The sequence below is a fragment of the Grampus griseus genome (assembly GCF_964374135.1).
Source record: "Grampus griseus genome assembly, chromosome: 10".
Classification (NCBI taxonomy): Eukaryota; Metazoa; Chordata; class Mammalia; order Artiodactyla; family Delphinidae; genus Grampus; species Grampus griseus.
Genome location: NC_139004.1, coordinates 67,178,297 through 67,200,894, shown reverse-complemented (window position 1 = coordinate 67,200,894; position 22,598 = coordinate 67,178,297). Strand labels below are relative to the sequence as shown.

Below are 22,598 nucleotides of genomic sequence, written 5' to 3'. Positions count from 1 at the left end.
AAGGCTACTATTAAAAAAAATACAAAAAAACCAGAAAGTAACAAGTATTGGCGAGAATGTGGAGATATTGGAACACTTGTGCATTATTGGTGGGAATGTAAAATGGTGCAGCTGCTGTGGAAAATAGTATGGTGGTTCCTTAAAAAATTAAAAATAGGATTATCATATGATCTACCCATTCCATTTCTGGGTATATACCCAAAAGACTTGAAAGCAGGGTCTCTAAGAGATATTTGTATGCCCATGTTCATAGTAGCATTATTCACAATTGCTGAAAGGTGGATAAATATAGCCAAGTATTCATCAACAGATGAATGGATAAACAAAATGTGGTATATACAGTGGAACATTATTTAGAATAAAAGGAAGGAAATTCTGACACATGCTATGACATGGATGAGCACTGAGGACATTATGGTAAGTGAAATAAGCCAGTCACAAAGAGACAAATATTGTATGATTCAATTTATATGAGGTCCCAGATTAGCAAATCCATAGACAAAAAGTATAATGGTGATTACACGAGGGCTGGTGGGGGGGGGAATGGGAAGTTATTGGTTAATGGGTACAGAGCTTCAGTTTTGCAAGATGAAAACAGTTCTGGAGATGAATGGTGGTGATGGTTGTACAAAAATGTAGATATACTTAATGCCACTGAGCTGTACACTTAAAAATGGTTAAGGGAATTCTCTGGTGACCCAGTGGTTAAGAATCCGCCTGCCAGTGCAGGGGACACGGGTTCAATCCCTGGTCTGGGAAGATCCCACATGCTGCAGAGCAACTAAGCCCGAGTGCCACAACGACTGAGCCTGTGTGCCTAGAGCCTGTGCTTCGCAATAAGAGAAGCCACCGCAATGAGAAGCCGCACACCACCACAGAGAGTAGCCCCCGCTCACCACAGCTACAGAAAGCCCACGTGCAGCAATGAAGACCCAATGCAACCAAAAATAAACAAATAAATAAAATTGATTCTTTAAAAAAAAAGAAAAAAAGAGAGGTTACCCTTATAAAAAAAAATTGGTTAAGATGATACGTTTTATGCTATGTGTATTTTACCAGGGTTAAAAAATAAGTAAATTAAGTTTAAAAAAAAAAGGTCTGCTGAACGAATGTTGGTGCCACTGAACTTTTTAAAAGCCCGTCTTTCTAGTCAAACACAAGTCCTAATGATGGTGCCAAATGCAACTTACTTGTATGCCAGGGCTCCAGCAAAGTGCTTCTGGATGTATGTGTCCATTACAGGTCGGAAATGGAAATATTTGATGTCTCGGAGCAGGTTGATGATGAATACCTGGGAGAGATGGAGGGTAGCAGAATTAATTGGAGGCCTCAAACCTATCCCCAGCAGGAAACAACTCTTGATTCTTCAAGGAATGGCAAACTGCTAGTGTTTTCTCCAGTGTTCCCAGTGAATGTAGGATTTCCATTCTGTGTCTGTATTTCTGTCATATTTGTTCTATTCCTAACATCCCTGGCCTCCCATTCCAAACTTGGGACTCATTTGTCAATGCCAGTGTTACTTTGAGCTTCTCTCTTCACGAATGCTAGGTGGTTCAATATGGACCTAGGGAATACAAAACAATACCTGTGTAGGTGGCATAAACACTAAGTTGTCTCAAAAAACTTGGAAAAGAGAGAGAGAAAAATATTGTCCTCTAAGCCAAACCAGCCTATGAAAGGCTGTACCCTTCGGAAATGGGGTTGGCTGACCAGGGAAACAAGGAAGAAGAAAAGCCAGAGAAGCAAACTTTGCAAGTACCATTCTAACTCTTGCCTCTGCTCCTCATCTATCAGGTAGACTCAGAGTATCTGGTTCTCCTTGAACATACAGCCCTCCTGTAGGACTGGATATATTCAACAAAACGCACTGAACATCCAAATCACTGTCCTTGCACACTAAGCAACCTTCTGAGACTCTGGCTCCCAAACCACTGCATAGAGAAAGAGAGTGTGGTGCTCCACCAGCACAAGTGAGTCTCTGCTTTTCCTGGTGGTTGTATCCTACTTTTGTAAGTGGAAAAACAGGCTGTCTTGTTTCCTATATTAGTCTCTGGGCCTTTTGTTGGTGTAGGTCACTATTTCAGGGGCTAGGAAACCCTGCAACAGTGGTGAGACTGAGTATCAAAACTACAAAGTTGAAGTCCAGATTTGATCTTGTAGGGCTCTGCCTGGTAGGGTGATTGTTGGTCTTCCTTGGGTGACACTCCTCAGTTCCTTTTCTATTGGAAACATCTACATCTTGTGCTGACTCACTATAATAAGTTGCTTTCCTTAGATTTTTAAAAAATATGTGACGGGAATAATTAATAAAAATCAGGAAGGGTGAGACTTACCAAAGACTGAAACACCAACAGGCCATATTTCTCTGTATTATCATCCAAAATCACAAACAGCGTATCTAAGATGTCCTGTAGAAACTGCAACAGCATAAAAATCAGAGGGCTCAGGTCTTTGGACCTTGGACACATGTTCAAACTTCCATACACCAATGAATTTATTTCCCAGTAAACAAAGTCAAAGATCTCCTAATATCTCAAACCACCACTTAAAAATAACCTAGTATCCCACCTCCGCCTAGCCAAGAAATAACTAGGTGGACTTGGGGGTGTTTGCTTACAGCCCAAAGGGCCCTAAGAGAGACTTAAAGAGGCTCTTCCTCTTGGGTAAGTGATAAACTTATAAGGAAAGAGCAATTACCTAAAAAACATAGGACATCCATGTAGAACAGTAATTTTGAAATAAAGACAATCTAAGTGATTCTTTTTTTAAAAAAAATAAACTATTTATTTATCGGCTGCATTGGGTCTTCGTTGCTGTGTGCGGACTTTCTCTAGTTGCAGTGAGTGGGGGCTACTCTTTTTTTTTTTTTTCCCCTCTTTATTGGAGTATAATTGCTCTACAATGGTGTGTTCATTTCTGCTTTATAACAAAGTGAATCAGTTATACATATACATATGTTCCCATATCTCTTCCCTCTTGTGTCTCCCTCCCTCCCACCCTCCCTATCCCACCCCTCCAGGCGGTCACAAGGCCTCCAGCTGATCTCCCTGTGCTATGCGGCTGCTTCCCACTAGCTATCTATTTTACGTTTGGTAGCGTATATATATCCATGCCACTCTCTCACTTTGTCACAGCTTACCCTTCCCCCTCCCCATATCCTCAAGTCCATTCTCTAGTAGGTCTGTGTCTTTATTCCTGTCTTACCTCTAGGTTCTTCATGACATTTTTCTTTTCTTAAATTCCATATATATGTGTTACCATACGGTATTTGTCTTTCCCTTTCTGACTTACTTCACTCTGTATGACAGACTCTAGGTCCATCCACCTCATTACAAATAGCTCAATTTCATTTCTTTTTATGGCTGAGTAATATTCCATTGTATATATGTGCCACATCTTTTTTTAAGTATTTATTTATTATTACATCTTTATTGAAGTATAATTGCTTTACAATGGTGTGTTAGTTTCTGCTTTATAACAAAGTGAATCAGTTATACATATACATATGTTCCCATATCTCTTCCCTCTTGAGTCTCCCTCCCTCCCACCCTCCCTATCCCACCCCTCCAGGCGGTCACAAAGCACCGAGCTGATCTCCCTGTGCTATGCGGCTGCTTCCCACTAGCTATCTACCTTACGTTTGGTAGTGTATATAGGTCCATGCCTCTCTCTCGCTTTGTCACAGCTTACCCTTCCCCCTCCCCATATCCTCAAGTCCGTTCTCTAGTAGGTCTGTGTCTTTATTCCTGTCTTACCCCTATTCGTGACATTTTTTTTCTTAAATTCCATATATATGTGTTAGCATACGGTATCTGTCTTTCTCTTTCTGACTTACTTCACTCTGTATCACAGACTCTAGGTCTATCCACCTCATTACAAATAGCTCAATTTTGTTTCTTTTTATGGTTGAGTAATATTCCATTGTATATATGTGCCACATCTTCTTTATCCACTCATCCGATGATGGACACTTAGGTTGCTTCCATCTCCGGGCTATTGTAAGTAGAGCTGCAATGAACATTTTGGTACATGACTCTTTCTGAATCATGGTTTTCTCAGGGTATATGCCCAGTAGTGGGATTGCTGGGTCATATGGTGGTTCTATTTGTAGTTTTTTAAGGAACCTCCATAATGTTCTCCATAGTGGCTGTACCAATTCACATTCCCACCAGCAGTGCAAGAGTGTTCCCTTTTCTCCACACCCTCTCCAGCATCTATTCTTTCTAGATTTTTTGATGATGGCCGTTCTGACTGGTGCAAGATGATATCTCATGGTAGTTTTGATTTGCATTTCTCTAATGATTAATGATGTTGAGCATTCTTTCATGTGTTTGTTGGCAGTCTGTATATCTTCTTTGGAGAAATGTCTATTTAGGTCTTCTGCCCATTTTTGGATTGGGTTGTTTGTTTTTTTGTTATGGAGCTGCGTGAGCTGCTTGTAAATTTTGGAGATTAATCCTTTGTCAGTAGCTTCATTTGCAAATATTTTCTCCCATTCTGAGGGTTGTCTTTTGGTCTTGTTTATGGTTTCCTTTGCTGTGCAAAAGCTTTGAAGTTTCATTAGGTCCCATTTGTTTATTTTTGTTTTTATTTCCATTTCTCTAGGAGGTGGGTCAAAAAGGATCTTGCTGTGATTTATGTCATAGAGTGTTCTGCCTATGTTTTCCTCTAAGAGTTTGATAGTTTCTGGCCTTACATTTAGGTCCTTAATCCATTTTGAGCTTATTTTTGTGTATGGTGTTACGGAGTGATCTAATCTCATACTTTTACATGTAGCTGTCCAGTTTTCCCAGCACCACTATTGAAGAGGCTGTCCTTTCTCCACTGTACATTCCTGCCTCCTTTATCAAAGATAAGGTGACCATATGTGCGTGGGTTTATCTCTGGGCTTTCTATCCTGTTCCATTGATCTATCTTTCTGTTTTTGTGCCAGTACTATACTGTCTTGATTACTGTAGCTTTGTAGTATAGTCTGAAGTCAGGGAGCCTGATTCCTCCAGCTCCGTTTTTCGTTCTCAAGATTGCTTTGGCTATTTGGGGTCTTTTGTGTTCCATACAAATTGTGAAACTTTTTGTTCTAGTTCTGTGAAAAATACCAGTGGTAGTTTGATAGGGATTGCATTGAATCTGTAGATTGCTTTGGGTAGTAGAGTCATTTTCACAATGTTGATTCTTCCAATCCAATAACATGGTATTTCTCTCCATCTATTTGTATCATCTTTAATTTCTTTCATCAGTGTCTTATAATTTTCTGCATACAGGTCTTTTGTCTCCTTAGGTAGGTTTATTTCTAGATATTTTATTCTTTTTGTTGCAATGGTAAATGGGAGTATTTTCTTGATTTCACTTTCAGATTTTTCATCATTAGTGTATAGGAATGCGAGAGATTTCTGTGCATTAATTTTGTATCCTGCTACTTTACCAAATTCATTGATTAGCTCTAGTAGTTTTCTGGTAGCATCTTTAGGATTCTCTATGTATAGAATCACCTGTGAAGCCATCTGGTCCTGGGCTTTTGTTTGTTGGAAGATTTTTAATCACAGTTTAAAATTCAGGGTTTGTGATTGGTCTGTTTATATTTTCTATTTCTTCCTGTTTCAGTCTCGGAAGGTTGTGCTTTTCTAAGAATTAGTCCATTTCTTTCAGGTTGTCAATTTTAATGGCATAGAGTTGCTTGTAGTAATCTCTCATGATCCTTTGTATTTCTGCAGTGTCAGTTGTTACTTCTCCTTTTTCATTTCTAATTCTATTGATTTGAGTCTTCTCCCTTTTTTTCTTGATGAGTCTAGCTAACGGTTTATCAATTTTGTTTATCTTCTCAAAGAACCAGCTTTTAGTTTTATTGATCTTTGCTATCGTTTCCTTCATTTCTTTTTCATTTATTTCTGATCTGATTTTTATGATTTCTTTCCTTCTGCTAACTTTGGGGTTCTTTTGTTCTTCCTTCTCTAATTGCTTTAGGTGCAAGGTTAGGTTGTTTATTCGAGATGTTTCCTGTTTCTTAAGGTAGGATTGTATTGCTATTAACTTCCCTCTTAGAACTGCTTTTGCTGCATCCCATAGGTTTTGGGTCGTCATGTCTCCATTGTCATTTGTTTCTAGGTATTTTTTGATTTCCTCTTTGGTTTCTTCAGTGATCACTTCGTTATTAAGTAGTGTATTGTTTAGCCTCCATGTATTTGTATTTTTTACAGATCTTTTCCTGTAATTGATATCTAGTCTCATGGTGTTGTGGTCGGAAAAGATACTTGATACAATTTCAATTTTCTTAAATTTATCAAGGCTTGATTTGTGTCCCAAGATATGATCTATCCTGGAGAATGTTATATGAGCACTTGAGAAAAATGTGTATTCTGTTGTTTTTGGATGGAATGTCCTATAAATATCAATTAAGTCCATCTTGTTTAATGTATCATTTAAAGCTTGTGTTTCCTTATTTATTTTCATTTTGGATGATCTGTCCATTGGTGAAAGTGGGGTGTTAAAGTCTCCTACTATGAATGTGTTACTGTCGATTTCCCCTTTTATGGCTGTTAGTATTTGCCTTATGTACTGAGGTGCTCCTATGTTGGGTGCATAAATATTTACAATTGTTATCTCTTCTTCTTGGATTGATCCCTTGATCATTATGTAGTGTCCTTCTTTGTGTCTTCTAATAGTCTTTATTTTAAAGTCTATTTTGTCTCATATGAGAATTGCTACTCCAGCTTTCTTTTGGTTTCCATTTGCATGGAGTATCTTTTTCCATCCCCTTACTTTCAGTCTGTATGTGTCTCTAGGTCAGAAGTGGGTCTCTTGTAGACAGCATATATGTGGGTCTTGTTTTTGTGTCCATTCAGCCAGTCTGTGTCTTTTGGTGGGAGCATTTTGTCCACTTACATTTAAGGTAATTATCAATATGTATGTTCCTATTTCCATTTTCTTAATTGTTTTGGGTTTGTTATTGTAGGTCTTTTCCTTCTCTTGTGTTTCTTGCCTAGAGAAGTTCCTTTAGCATTTGCTGTAAAGCTGGTTTGGTGGTGCTGAACTCTCTCAGCTTTCGCTTGTCTGTAAAGGTTTTAATTTCTCCATCAAATCTGAATAAGATCCTTGCTGGGTAGAGTAATCTTGGCTGAAGGTTTTTCTCCTTCATCACTTTAAATATGCCCTGCCACTCCTTCTGGCTTGCAGAGTTTCTGCTGAAAGATCAGCTGTTAACCTTATGGGGATTCCCTTGTGTGTTATTTGTTGTTTTTCCCTTGCTGTTTTTAATATGTTTGCTTTGTATTTAATTTTTGACAGTTTGATTAATATGTGTCTTGGCGTATTTCTCCTTGGATTTATCCTGTATGGGACTCTCTGTGCTTCCTGGACTTGATTAACTATTTCCTTACCCATATTAGGGAAGTTTTCAACTATAACCTCTTCAAATATTTTCTCAGTCCCTTTCTTTTTCTCTTCTTCTTCTGGAACCCCTATAATTCGAATGTTGGTGCATTTGATGTTGTCCCAGAGGTCTCTGAGACTGTACTCGGTTCTTTTCATTCTTTTTTCTTTATTCTGCTCTGCTGTAGTTATTTCCACTATTTTATCTTCCAGGTCACTTAACCATTCCTCTGCCTCAGTTATTCTGCTATTGATCCCATCTAGAGTATTTTAAATTTCATTTATTGTGTTGTTCATCATTGCTTGTTTCATCTTTAGTTCTTCTAGGTCCTTGTTAAATGTTTCTTGCATTTTGTCTATTCTATTTCCAAGATTTTGGATCATCTTTACTATCATTATTCTGAATTCTTTTTCAGGTAGACTGCCTATTTCCTCTTCATTTGTTAGGTCTGGTGGGTTTTTATCTTGCTCCTTCATCTGCTGTGTGTTTTTCTGTCTTCTCATTTTGCTTATCTTACTGTGTTTGGGGTCTCCTTTTTGCACGCTGCAGGTTCGTAGTTCCCGTTGCTTTTGGTGTCTGTCCCCAGTGGCTAGAGTTGGTTCAGTGGGCTGTGTAGGCTTCCTGGTGGAGGGGACTAGTGCCTGTGTTCTGGTGGATGAAGCTGGATCTTGTCTTTCTGGTGGTTAGGTCCACGTCTGGTGGTGTGTTTTGGGGTGTCTGTGGACTTATTATGATTTTAGGCAGCCTCTCTGCTAATGGGTGGGGTTGTGTTCCTGTCTTGCTAGTTGTTTGGCATAGGGTGTCCCACACTGTAGCTTGCTGGTCATTGAGTGAAGCTGGGTGCTGGTGTTGAGATGGAGATCTCTGGGAGATATTCGCCGTTTGATATTATGTGGGAGGTCTCTTGTGGACCAGTGTCCTGAAGTTGGCTCTCCCACCTCAGAGGCACAGCACTGACTCCTGGCTGCATCACCAAGAGCCTTTCATCCACACGGCTGATGTAGATTCCTGTAGTTTCTCTCTCTTCCTCTTCTTTTTCTTACCCTTTCCAAAGAGACCGGTGTGTGTGGTGAGTCTGGCCTCCAGCCGCTGGGCCCGACGCTGACGCCCCCGCTCGCACTCCCGCCTCAGAGCGGGGGGGGCTACTCTTTGTTGCGGTGCGCGGTCTTCTCATTGCAGTGGCTTCTCCTGTTGTGGAGCAGAGGCTCTAGGCGTGTGGGCTTCAGTAGTTGTGGCTCACGGGCTCTAGAGCTTAGGCTCAGTAGTTGTGGCTCACGGGCTTAGCTGCTCTGCGGCATGTGGGATCTTCCTGGATCAGGGCTTGAACCTGTGTCCCCTGCCTTGGCAGGTGGATTCTTAATCACTGCACCACTAGGGAAGTCCCAATCTAACTGATTCTGATGCCAAATCCATGTTGAGAAAAAGGGCTTACTTTCCTGGGTCCCCCCAAATTTGATAGTCCCTTGTTCTCCTCTATGGCCTAACTCTGTAGAGGACATTTGGATGAGGCTGTGGCAAGCTAGGCCTTAACTATAGAAACTATTCTTTGGTCTAGAAATTACTATTCCAGGAGAAGGGAAAATGCAGCTGATGAGGGCTGTCAAAGAGGGTAAAATATCTGGAATCACCATTGTTTTTTGAACACGTGCCTTTTTCTTTCTAAGATGCAAAAACCAAGAGAGAGAATAATAAATACTCACGGATGCTCCCAGTCTTAAAAAATCAAATCTAATATTCTGTTGGTCAAAATGCAATTTAATGATATAATGTTTACAACTTATTTCAAAACAATAGAAGGTAGAAGGCATGGCTGAGGAGTTTATGGGCAGGACTGACCATGGGCTGATGTCAGGGGTAACTGATAGGATAGGTACATGTATGGTTATTTATTCTATTCTGTCAACTTTTTATGGTATGTTTGAAATCTTACAATAAAAAGTAAAAATTAATTAAAATGCTAGCATAATCTCTTTAATTCTCTCCGGCTGGCTTGAGACAAATACTGTTGCTAAAACCAGAAATGCTGGTAGGATGTTCTTTTGTCGGGAATGTAACAACTCAGCCTTAAAAGGATCACAGACTTTTCTTAATACCTGGTCTGTTTTACTGGTTAAATTTTTCATATATTTAGAAGGCAAAAAATGCCCTGAGTATAAGGGCATTTATCTTAAGTTTCAAAAACTAGTATTAGCTTGTTTGTATAAAGAGTTCTTTTAAAAATGTATAACATTCTGATCAATTGATTAACACAAAATTCATACAAGACTTCAAAAAAGTACAAATGTTCTTTGTTCTTTTAAAAATGTTCTTTTAAAAATGTATAATATTCTGATCAATTGATTAAGACAAAATTCATAAAAGACTTCAAAAAAGTACAAAGCCATACACAGACTTTAAAATTATTCCTTGTTTGGAGACACCATGTTGTGTATTATTGAGTCAATGGAAGCTGTAAAATGAAAGTACAGACAGTGCAATGCTAATAGATTTGACACTTGCAATGATAAAGCCAAGAATGCTCACTGATAGACAAGTTGCCTTCTTGACATTTAATCTCTAACCTACATTCCATTGCCCTTGCTGATCACCAAAAGTACTTCCATTTTCCTCAGCTGAGTTCAGTCCATTGTGCAGAATCCACCTACTGGGCTTTCACCATCAGGAAGTGCCTGGGAGTTTTCTTGAGCTAAAGTCAGGTGGGCAAACACCTGGTTTCTACACACTGCGGAGAAGCCCTATGGAAAACAACTGGGGTCTGGTAGTGTTGCTGTCAGCCTGCTCAGACCATTAGATAGGAAATGTCACAAAAGTACTTGAAAAAGCAATTGAGGAAGGGAGTAAGGAAGGGTCCCCTATTACGGACTCTAGTGAGAGTCTGGGCAAAATCAACAGTTACAGTTAATGGAGAGTATTCAGAGCTCCTGTAGATAATCAAGAGAGTAGAGCCAAGAAGACATCAGGCTGGATTTGTGGTAAAGGTTTACAAAGTAAGGGAAGAGAGAGGAAGGGAGAGGAGACCTAAAGGCATGTGGGCAGCAGCACACACTGGGATTGTTTCTGAGAGGGTGTTTTTATCACTGCCCTTTAATTACCAGTTTGCTTTCTAGGAAGAAAAACAAGGCAGAAAATAGGGCTTAAAACTTAAAGGTAGTTTCTAAAAGGTAATAAACCTGATGTGATACCTACTTAAAAAAAAGAAGTTAAGAAAGAAAAATACCTGTATTTCTACTCACCTAATTATATACCTCGAGAAATGGTCTTAGAGGCTTACTGGCAGAAATCAAGGGGAAGTGGGGCCTTCTGCCCAGATTCTTGCTCAGGTAGCATGTGTGAATTGTGTGAAGCCATACCTTAACAATTTCCTCCCCACTGACATGCCGCAGACGCCCTAGGATGTCCATGATCCGGTCTGGAAAGGCCTTCCATTTCAGCAGAGCAAGGAGGTCCACTAGGAAGCAAGCCCAAAAGACAGTGAACCCTGGCTTCGTCATGGACAAGCAAAGCCCAGACTCTCCCTGCCAAGGACAGGTGAGACCTAGAAGGACAGAAATAGCTACGAGCAGTATAACAGCCTCTGGAGTGCTGAGATAAAGGCTAAAAACACATCTGTAAAGTCTGAATGTCACTCAGGAGCTGCTAAAACCATGGAAAATCTCATAGGCTGCTATTGCCGAATGATTTCTTCAATTACATATGAAAAGAATTCCCTCACTGTGGCATGAAAAAGCAATAATTTGTCTCTTTTAACATGTATCAGCAACATGGACCAGCAAGTGAGAACAGTGGAGGGCACCATGCTGCAGGCACCATCACCTACCATTCTGGGTGAGTTTGGTGGAGGAGAGCTGTGTGGAAATGAAGAAAGACTCTTTGGTGCTGCGTTGGAAGATGAGGCTGGAGGGGATGTTAGGGCAGCCGTTATAGTCCTCTTTGCAGCAGGGCAGGCCCAAGTACAGAGCATGGTTGTTAAACGTGCTATTCTCATCACACTATAGGCAAAAGTAGAGAATACAGAATGTTTCTTGAACCATGCCACCTGTAAAAAATCAGGTCCCAGGGAATTTCTGAGTTGATGTTTACTCTCATCTTCCTGAGGTTGGACCTTGGACCTCAGGTCCTCTTAGAAGAGTGCTTTCTAAGCACTTTAAAAGTGCTTTTCATTTCTTTCTCCAGAACGGCTCACATGCCTTTTAAAGAGAACATGGTGGGGCTCGTGGCCTCTACCTGGTATGCAGGCAACCTTGAGTGCCAGCTATGCTGTGACAGCTGACAGAACCCCAATCTCAAATAGCAGGTCGCGGAATGAACAAGCCAAGGCCATAAGAGCACAGAGGGGTTGGTAACAGATTTCCATGACTAGTGGAGTGGGAGGTGGAAAACAAAGGCCCTGCTGGCATTACTTATGGGAGGAAGCTCACTTCATTTAGAAGACAAAAGACTGCCCACAGCTGTCCTGCTGTCTCAACCAGCGCATTACCCTGGATCGTCTGGCCCGCTCAGTGAAAACCACCTAACTGAGAACCATGTGTGAGAGTGGTCTCAGCAGGGTGAGAGACAGCCAGGCTCTGTACCTTGTACACATAGAGCTCGTGGATATCATCTGAGAGGGTGGTGCCGTCATCCCGCATCAGGGGTGAGAATGCAAAGCCAAAGAGTTTCTTTTCCCCTTTGTCCTTTGCTGCAAATCAGAGCCAAGCATTAGTTGTTTTGCCACACACTTTGCTTTTCAACAGCAATTCCCTTTTGGCTTATCACCGATGCTCTTTACTTCTTTGTCCCTTACTTTGTTCATTAATTAGGTAGCAACCTGATGGCAAGAATGATGAGAAATGTACTAGACTGAGTTTCCATTCATATCCCAAGGTACACAGGCAACCTAGACTCAAATAGAAACTAAATTGCTAGTCTTGATAAACCAGGGGCTCTTTAAGAAGGAGTTTAATACATACAAAGGAAACCCCCAAAGAGGAATGACCCTGGCAATTATCCAGCATCCAGGTCAGACACTACAACAGGACAATACCAGATCCCATGTTTCTGAATCACTGTCCAAAGGACAGCCTCTGATGATATCCCATCTCTAAGTACACAACTCCTAATTTTCTTCCCCCAATAGTAAGAACTCTCTTACTTCTGTTCCAGAGAGGAAAGAGTTATATTCATATCCTCAAAGGAATGTGGAGAGAAGTCTCACTCACTGGAACAGTGTCTGAACTCGAAGCGCAGGTGGGAGCCCCGGAACCGATCAATGGGGATGGGCAATTTGATAATTTCTCCCCAGCGAGGACTATTACTGTGGTAGAGGACGAAGGAGTGGTACGAACTCCTATTCGGCTCTCCTGAACCCAAGCTGATGCAATCCTGGAAGAGAGAAGCAAAGTAAGGTGCCATCTTCCTGGAGGGATCCCTTGGATTTCCATGTCACCTAGGACATTTCATTTTCTCCTTTGTGCAGGTCTCATTTTCCCATCAGGCCAAATCTATAAGATGACTTAAATTCAGTACTTTTGGAAACAACTGTCTAGATGGTATAAGAAATGAGCAGTCACAATGCTCCTTGTTTTCCTTGGGGCAGAGGTAACCACACTCATTGCTTAATAAACATGAGAGAAGCTGAGTGGTGCATCTGAATCACTAAGGTAGGCTCTTCATCCTCATTAAGAAAGGAAACAACGAATTCATAGGAGAAGTCAACCGTATATGGCACTTTCCAGATCAGAAAAATAATCAAATAATAAAATTAAATTTTAAAAATTAAATAATCAATTAAATAATAATAAAGTGGAGCTTGTTTTCTAATCTTTTGCCTAATGTTGCACTGGCATTTTAGGTTGCCCATGGCTGACTGTCCTTGGATATAAACAAGGTAGACCAGATTTAACTTGACCCCAGTTCCCAAATATTGATGTGAAAACCCAGTCCCAGGCCCGCCAGGAAGCTGTGGACAATACAATCAGGAGCAGCTCCTTGTCCACACAGGGTGGTGTGAACAGCTGACAGCTCTGCTGACCTCAGCGTTATTCATACAAACAATGAACATGCCTTAGTCCTTGAGGTGGGTTTTTAAAATGACACACAAATCATTGTTTCTACCACCATTTCAACATTACCCTCCATTTCTTTCTAGGTTTGGGAGATGACTCTGACTAACTTTACCTTTTTCCTTCTGTAAAATATGGACGATCACTCCTGGTCTGCCTACCTCATAAGGCTGATGTCAACACACAGAAGGAAGGTTTGTAAAAGAGTGATTTGCCTTCTACCAAGAGACATGAAAATAATGCCTTTTTATTTGCCAGGGACTTGACCATGACTGACTGAGGGAAAAACTGACATAATGACAGTAGAAAAACAGCATTCCAGGTCTTCTCTTTTAATGAAGAGTGACAGAGGATCCTTGCACTGGCTAGAAATCATCTTTTACGGCCTGAGTCTGCTGTTCCTTGCCACATAACTTGGTAACAGCAAGTGGGTACCTAAGTTCCACCCTTTACTAAAGGGAAAGTATAACTTTCCATATTAGCTCAAGGAACAAAAAGCGTGGGACCTAATAACAGTTACCAAAACTAGGCAGCTCGATGCTAGACAGGTGGCTGAAAAAGTAACATGTAGGACAGAACTAGAGGGAATAGGTCTAAATTAGAACAGGAAGGATTCAGGTCAGACACTAGGAAGAATTTCTAAAAAGGCTGTATGACACTGCAAGTCATCAGAGCATACTGTAGAATTTCCTTGAAGAAAGGCTAAGGCGGAGAAGAATGCATATGGGGTGATTTGAGTTCAGCTCTTCCTGAAGAGGATGGGTCTCTGGACAAAGTCCACAAAAGCACTAAAATTATTACAGGATTAGCCTCCATTCCAAACTGGCTGGCAAACTTTACCTTCAAGATTTCTCCATCTGCATAAAGCACATACATGGTCACTTCAATATTCTTCTGTACACTCTTTCCCCCTCTCTCGAAGTCCCCCTTCTCCAGGGTTAGGTACAGGTCATTGCGGATATCACCTGTGGGGAAAGAAATGTCATGTCTTCATGACCACAGAAGCCACTCTGCCCCATGTGCATGGAGGACAAAGCTAGCATCTGGATCCTCCAGGGTTCAGGTGGGTGCTCAGGGCATTCCAAGCTTGGTTAATAACAATGGACATTCTACCAATATCAGTGCAGCAGTACTCAGGTTGGTTAGTCATGTGCTCTCTAAGTCTGAATCTTAAAGGTGTTCACCACAGCTTGTCTAGGGTGGGAAAAGGCAGATTGCAGGTGTCTGCTCAGTCTCTCTCCCCTCCAGGAGAATAGCTGTAATCTAAGTCCCCCAGTCAGGAAAGATTTTAGAATCAACAGGAATAACACTTATTTTAATCATGTCTATGTCTTAACTACTAATCCCTCCTCCTTTCCCTCAAAAAAAACACAAAAAACAAAAAAATCATTTCTCTTTTTTTTTCTTTGCTTTCTTTTTGCAACCCTCAATCCTTCTGAGTCTGACTAGAGGATAAACTACTACTTCCTTCTGGAGGCTTACCTCCAAATCCCATTCCCTGCTGGAGTGTCAGGCAGAGGTCACTGGACTGTCAGTTTGTCTTCTTTTTGTAGCAAGTGCTCTGGGAGCAGGTGACTCTCCAGGTGCCAAAGGACTGGGGCGACAGTCTGTTGTGCTCTTGTTGCTTCTGCGTGCTCTGACTCTAGCCCATACCTGCTGCTTGAGACTGGGCAGCAGTAGCTCAAACTGCAAGTCTGAAATGACCTAAGTCTCAAATGCCTTTTTTTAGGGGGGAAGGAATTGTCTGTTCATGCATAAAAGGAGCTTATTTAGGCTGCTCTAAGCTTCTAAACCCATAAAATGACGAATTTTACTTAACACAAACTAAAGAAGGGCTTTTGACTTTCAAAAAAATAGTAAAGGCTGTGGGAAAAAAAATCTTCAAAGGAATGAAATGACAAAGGAAACCAGGTAAGGCCAAAGTGAAGATGTGTTAGGAGCCTGAAGAAATCAACTAAAAGTTAACGGAACAATTAATTAACTTGCAAAGCAAGCCAATTCAGAAGCCAGAAATACTTTCTCCTTCAGTTTTTAGAAAAACTGGCACATCTAAATCTGTTCATTACTTGGAATCACAATGACATAAGTCTTTGTTTTTGGTTAGCAACTGAGCTTTCTGGTTTGGTCAGATACATGATGACTGACAGCTCCTTTTCTGCACTGTCCACCTCTCTAACTGTGGAAGTGTCTGAGTGTCTCTTACATATGAAACAGTGATAGACCAGGACTGGCATATATCCTGGGCTTTGGGGGTCTTCATGACCAGACCTTCTATTATTCAGGTTGCCTTCCTACTGTAGGAGTGCAATCATGGTTATTTGGTCACATAATACTCTCAAAACACTTTGACCCAAGTGGGGAAGAGCAGTCCCTGAGAAACAATTATTCTCTGAAAGCGCAGAGAACTTTCTCTAATGTGTGAAAGCTATTTCCCCAAACAAATAGCCCTGAGGCTACCATGAAGGGAAGAGGAAAATGTGTTCTTGAAAATCACACACAAATGCAACTGCTGGGTAGGTGGGACAGACTTCAGGGTGTCCATCCTTGCAGTCCATATAGACTTTCCTCCTGGGTTGAGTAGAACCTCTCCTTTGAAGTTTGATGAGTTTGACACTTTAATCTTCCTCTTTTGAACATCCCTGCTTGGGCCCTCCTAGCAGGTCACCTATTTTAATAGGTGGGTAGGTAGGGTGGGGAAGACTAGCAGAAGGAGAAGGAAAACTCAAATTCATTACTTTGCTACCATCAGAACAGAGGCTGAATAAAATCAGCCTTGAAAGTAAAATTCAAAATTAACTGGGAACTTTACTATGGGTTATTGCCATTATAATGGGATAAATCAGAGTTGGTTACACCTTAAATTTTTAACAACTGGAACAGACATCTCAGAGCTTTCTCCTGATAAAAGCTTTTCAGTTACACATTAGCTTTTCTATGGAATTTAAGTAATTATTCAATTTCGAGGACGATTTGGCATAAAGTGAATAGTCTAGAGAATTTTAATATCTGAAGAATAAGTGCTTTGTTTAAAATCACCGTGGTATAAGTCAGCACTCTCTGGCAGTTATTCTCAAGATAATTCACGTGACTTTTAAAAGCAGATGTTGGCTACCAGCAATAGTAGTCTAGCTTGTACAAACATATAAATTTCTGTGGCTCTATACAAAAGTTAACCATATTATAATAAGTATGTCCTTAAATGGAACATTTCAAACTTTTCCTAGCAATATATGATATAAAATACTAATACTAAATTGGGTATTGTCTTGGAGATTGACAATGACAGAATTTGGTCTATTTTGGTTTTATAGAGTGAGCTCATAGCTCCTGGGCAGCTCCTCCAGGGTATTTTAAACCAAAATGCCAATTTCAAATGGAAGGACTGAGCTAGACATTCCTACAGTTTTCATTCTTTTAAAATTTTCTATTTAAACAGAATGCTTTGGTGATCGTCTAGCTGAGAAAATTTATAAATACAAGCAACTGTACCTTCTGGGTTACACACTGAAACAGCTTGATTTCATCAGATCTTTGCTCTTTATTTAGAGAACAGACCTGCCTAGACCAAGGTTGTTCTCAGTCAGAATAGGTATCAGTCTGCCTTACGGGTTGCAATTTTGCAAATTATGGCCTCAGTTTTGAAAGCAGCACTTTTTAATAGTTAATGGTGCTGGGGCCTTCTTGTCAAAAGCTCTCTGGAGGATCATTTAAATTGAGCTCTCCACTAATTCTCAAGGAACTAGAAGAAACAAATGTGAAAAGCTCCAGAATGTAATGACCCAGGCCTGCCTTACAGAGAGCTTCCCAGGGTCCCTGCTCTTCAGCTATCCTTATTGTATGTTACATGTTCACAAAGCCTACAAGTGGAATCATGCCTCTGGGTTAAGGTACTGTCTCCAGGAGGCTCATGTAAACTTTAGCACCAATGGCCAAGAAATATTACCAAGAGAGGGATGAGGACAGGCACCTTATCATAAGAATGGGAAAGAGAAGTCCTGAACAGTGGTTTCTGAGGTAGTCTGAAGACCACTGCCTGGCTGACTGTATTTGAATCACCTAGGGAGCTTGTTAAAATTAGATTTCTAATATTCACCCTTTGAGATTCTAGTGGGTCTTGGGTGGGCTTGTGTACTTGTATTTAAAAAAAAATCATCAGGTAATTCTGATGCTCTCCAGGGTTTAACATCAGGGGACTATAAAGTGGGGGTCTGCTTGGAAGATACTAGTGAAGTCTGGCTGAGGGTGGGGGACTGGGCACCTCTTAGGCAGCATGGAGGAATGCTGGGACAGGTATGGAAGGGGGAGGCTTTTCCACGGGGAGTGGGAGTGCGTATTGTTGAGGGCAGCCCTGACTCCATTTGTTCGGTGTCCTCTGCTTCCTAAGGTTGGCAGAGCCTCTAACAACATCAGCAATGCCTTACATCTCTGAATGCTTAGTGCTCAGTTGACATGCAACAGAGTTTCTTGAATGGGAAGATGAATGAATGAGGTTGTTCTTGTAAGAGGGCTTCAGAATAAATAATCTTTGTCCCTTTCACAGTTTCACACAGCAGCCAGTGACAGCTGTTGGTATAACTGCATGTCAGAGAACTAGGGACTTAAGAGTAGGCAGAGGCTGGCAAACTTTTTCTCTAAGAGGTCAGATAGTAAGTATCTTAGGCTTTGTAGGTCACATAGGTCTCTGTCACATGTTCTTTGTTTTCACAACCCTTTTAAAATGTAAAAAACCATTCTTAGCTGGTAGGTAGTACAAAAACAGGCTGCTGGATTTGGCCTATGGGCTATAGTTTGCTGATACCTGAATTGGAGTGTTCAAGGGTCAAGAGCAGCATCACTATGCTGCAACTACACATCAAAAATCCAGATTCCTAGAAGTCTACAATAAACAGCTGCTGGGAAGGAGCAAGGTAATGAATTTGAGGCCATCTTATTGTGTCAGGGATTGGCGTGAAACATTCTGGGGTCCTTAGAGAGTGATAGGTCTTAGAAGGAAACAGTGCTTTTCAGCTGCCAGTAATCTCAGAGGGCTGAGGAGCACTGTGACAGAGCTGCATCCAGCAGAGAGAAAAGTGCATGCTTCAGTGGCCAGGTTTGATCATCCAAAGACCTGAATCCTAGCATGACTTTGGAGAAACAGCTCACAACGTGTTTGCAGGTCTCTTCTGAAAGCAGTCTCCGTAGAGGTGTCAGAATCTTCAAGGTCCAGCTCAGGTACCAGAGCATCTGTTAGCAAGATAGTCTCTTGCCAGACACTCCAGCCTTACTTGAAGTTTTGGGGCCACATAGTTCCAGCCTGTGTAGAATTCTATGCCAGGAGAAATGGTCCAGGACAGCCTACACAGGTTTGCAGCAGTGTCTTAGTTGTGGTGAGTGGGGACTACTCTTCGTTGTGGTGTGCAGGCTTCTCATTGCGGGTGGCTTCTCTTGTTGTGGCATGAAGCACGGGCTTCAGTAGTTGCAGCTCGCGGGCTTCAGTAGTTGTGGTTCGCAGGCTCTAGAGCGCAGGCTCAGTAGCTGTGGCGCATGGGCTCAGCTGTTCCGTGGCATGTGGGATCTTCCCAGACCAGGGCTCGAACCCGTGTCCCCTGCACTGGCAGGCGGATTCTAAACCACTGTGCCACCAGGGAAGTCCCTGGGCACTAAGACTTGCTTGAATTCTTTATTACATTCATGTTCCTTCTGTATAAGTTACTCACACCACATGTGTGGAGGCTCTAGGTTCAAGGATAACAGTATTAAATACATTATTTAGACCTTGTCTAATTCTAGATAGGATTAGGAAGAGCTTCTGTGGATAGTGCTTTCTTTCCCTTAAGACCATGTAAAACTAGAACTTTCTCCCAGCAGACACAGCAGCCTGCTTGGGATGGTGCCAATCCTGTCTCTTGGCAGAATAGGAGTCTCCTGACAGCATTCATGGAGATGTGGAGATGTTAACTACCATTTAATATGGACACCTTCAGACACATGACCAATGCTTTATGTTGTAGTAATTCTTATTCTGAGGAAGAGACTAAAAAAAGGCTCTCGGGAGGATTTCTTTAGTATCCAGGAAAGACAGCTTCCTTATTCTTCTAACCATGTCTTCAGTGTCAACACTTCTGGTTTCTTTTGCTATGAAGTCAGTGATGTTCTCTGCTCTAACAGGATGACAGGAATGGGCATAGTGTGACATCACTATATACGATTATTCCCTTCTTGGATCAGGGATGTGATGATCTTCCAACCTGTCGTGGGACCAGATGTGATTATTCCTAAACCCTCCCTTAGAGATACTGCCAAAGCTTCATTTGACACTCAGACTGACCACAGTCCTATGAATCTACTTCTGGTAAATACTTTCATCACTCTGCTGAGAATAGCTTTTCTTTCAAAAGTCGTGTCTCTTTCAAAAGTCATGAGATGTGTCCAGCAGAGCTGAAAAGAGCATCTTTCTGCCTTTCTGATTCTTTGTAGCTTGGGATAAGCACTACTCATTTTCTTTTCAATGGGAGTAGCTGATCCGTCTCACAAAAATCCTTTCCTGTATCTATTCACCTAGGGCTTTTAAAGGTTTTCTAAACATTCCAACAAGTCCTTAGTTTTCTCTGATCTTAATGAATACCCTAAGTAATACACAGTCTCTAGGCTGGGCTGGTAGCTTCTCCAATGTCTTGTCAGTTATCCCAAAAGGTGAGGCTGATGAAGGATTAATAATGTAAATGACACCCCACCCCAGTATTGCAGCATAACATTCCGTGAAACAAATGAAGATGGAAACAAAGCAGGCAAAAGCAGACAGGACACACAAAAGCAGGAACTTACACCCAACTATCTTCATCTCTGCACCAGAAACAAAGGGGCAAGAATGAGGGGACAGCACAGAGAAAAACAAGAACAATTAAGACAAACAGGAAAAGAGAAAAAAAAACATCACTTGCAGGTTGGTGATGAAGCATGCACGTTTTATCAGGGGTCAAAGCAAAGGACAGAGTGTATTTTTGAGCACAAGGGCAAGAGTCAGGGGGCCCCCTAGAGGGCTGCCATGCCAGCATAGCTGCCTTCTAAAGGGCAAGGTCAGGGCAACCCAGAGACGAGCTTGTGCCAGGTCTGACTCAGGGAAGGGCAAAGCATCCCTAAAGCAGAGTACTCTCTAGGGCATAGTTCTCAAAGGGGGTCCTAAACCAGCAGCATCGCCGTCATTTGAGAGCCTGTGAGGGATACAAATTCTCAGGTCCCACCCCAATCCTACTATCTCAGAAACTCTTGGGTTAGAGGCTTAGCAATCTGTGTTTTTCCAAGCACTGCAGGTGATTCTGATACATACTAAAGTTAGAGAACTACTGCTTTAGGAAAAACTTGGCCATCAGCTAGAACATACTAAATCAAAGGGCAGATTTCTTCTGACAAGAGAGAAGCTCATTTAACTAACATGAAACTTGGCCCATAACGTCCACAGTAAATGATAACCTTAAAAATTCAAGGTTTATAAAACAAGTTAAAATATTTATTTCCCACAGAGGCATGACAGAGCTCTGTATTCCTACTGACTCCAGGGAACAGACTCTCCAGGAAAGCTAACAGTTAAGAGAACTACACAGAAGCTGGTGGCACATCTCTGCTGGCTTAGATGTGGTCTGGAGAAGGGTACAGACCATTCTTGAGCAAGTGGTTTTAAATCATTCCTTTCAGTTTACAGTCTTTTGGCAGACAGTTTTCTTTAAAGTTTTATTTTGGCTAATTCTGACAAATGAGACACAGAAAACAATGTTAACTTCAACATTCACCTCATTCACCTGAAACACCTGCCCTGCTCCAATATTTCCTCTCCAGTTTCTTGAAAAAAATCTAAGAGGGCTTCCCTGGTGGCACAGTGGTTGAGAGTCCGCCTGCCGATGTGGGGGACACGGGTTCGTGCCCCGGTCCAGGAGGATCCCACATGCCGCGGAGCGGCTGGGCCCGTGAGCCATGGCCACTGGGCCTGCGCGTCCGGAGCCTGTGCTCCGCAACGGGAGAGGCCACAACGGTGAGAGGCCCGCGTACCGCAAAAGAAAAAAAAAAAAAAAAAAAAATCTAAGAAAGGAGTAAAAGTGTGCTATAGAGTTATTAGCTTTCATATGCAACTAAAATGAGTTTGGAGGAAAGGAGGAAATACCCATAGAAATATGGTGACAAACCAACAAAAGTCTGTTAAGTGCTCAGTTTCAAAGTAAGGTTTAAATTCCCGCATCTGTTTATCCTTCTATAATCTTGGATGACGTTTCCTGGGTTGATATGCCTTCTCTGTGACCTCCCAGAACACCAGCAATGGCAGACTTGCCTCCTACTCACCACCATGGGTCATGAGCACAGCTGGATGGCTGTGTAGTCAGGGCCTCAGCTGTGGCAAAGAGTAGGACATCTCCTGTTCACACCAGTCACATGGTGTATGTGTACACACTCATGGAAAGCAACAGGAGACCATCAGAAAGACCTTTTTTGAAATGGTACGTTAGATACTGGTGTGGTTGTAACTTGTCTAAATGCTGAAACTCAGAGCTGTAAGCTCTGTCAGTATGCTTTGACAAGGACCTATCTGGGCCATCTGACAAAAAGGACCTCTCCAGATTAGTATCTGGTGGTTTCTGCCATATGCTGGTAGTTTCAAAATAAGAATCACAGTATACGAATAATTCTAATTTCCCCAGTTACTCTAATTTCTCAGACTTAAGTGTTCAAATGCTCACAGTTACTAACATAATTTATTTCATTTCCCATATGACCATGTATCAAGAAGTCGCAACTTCTTGTAACTCGGTCACACCAGGACTGTGAGGTGTGGGATTGCTGCAGCCCAGGTGAAGAGTGGACCAGCTGCAGGTGGAGGGGTGACCTCACTTAGGGACTTCTTGCCACAGACATGGTTTCCCAAGACAGGCTGACCACAATTTAAGACACTGCTGCACACTTTTCCTGCTGCTCCAGCAGGACCTGCAGGGCTAGCCCTATCCCCTTGCCCAAGGATGGCAAACCTACTCTGATGATACCTTGGGGTGCATTAAGGTGGCTGTCAGTTGTTAGTGCACAGTCCTGAGAGTGGCCATCTATGCAAAAAATTCTTTCCTCAGGGGGAAGGAAAGGTAAAGGAGAGGACAGATGCATAAAGGACTGTTTCCTGCCTGTGAATCAATCCTTACTTTCAGCTCCAGCACTCAGTACTTCAAGGGCAGACA

At 41.7% G+C, this 22,598-nt stretch overlaps 1 protein-coding gene across 1 annotated transcript in view; it reads right to left on the bottom strand.

Moving 5' to 3' along the window:
• The window catches only part of DOCK3 (dedicator of cytokinesis 3), a gene marked incomplete at both ends in the record, with an annotated part of 411,675 nt that overhangs the window by 74,668 nt on the left and 314,409 nt on the right, over positions 1-22,598 (bottom strand). The window contains 7 exons of the mRNA XM_082663217.1: positions 1,191-1,291; positions 2,334-2,417; positions 10,717-10,814; positions 11,184-11,355; positions 11,938-12,044; positions 12,565-12,727; positions 14,248-14,372. Coding sequence (XP_082519343.1) covers positions 1,191-1,291; positions 2,334-2,417; positions 10,717-10,814; positions 11,184-11,355; positions 11,938-12,044; positions 12,565-12,727; positions 14,248-14,372 — 850 coding nt within the window. The remainder of the gene's footprint in view (positions 1-1,190; positions 1,292-2,333; positions 2,418-10,716; positions 10,815-11,183; positions 11,356-11,937; positions 12,045-12,564; positions 12,728-14,247; positions 14,373-22,598) is intronic.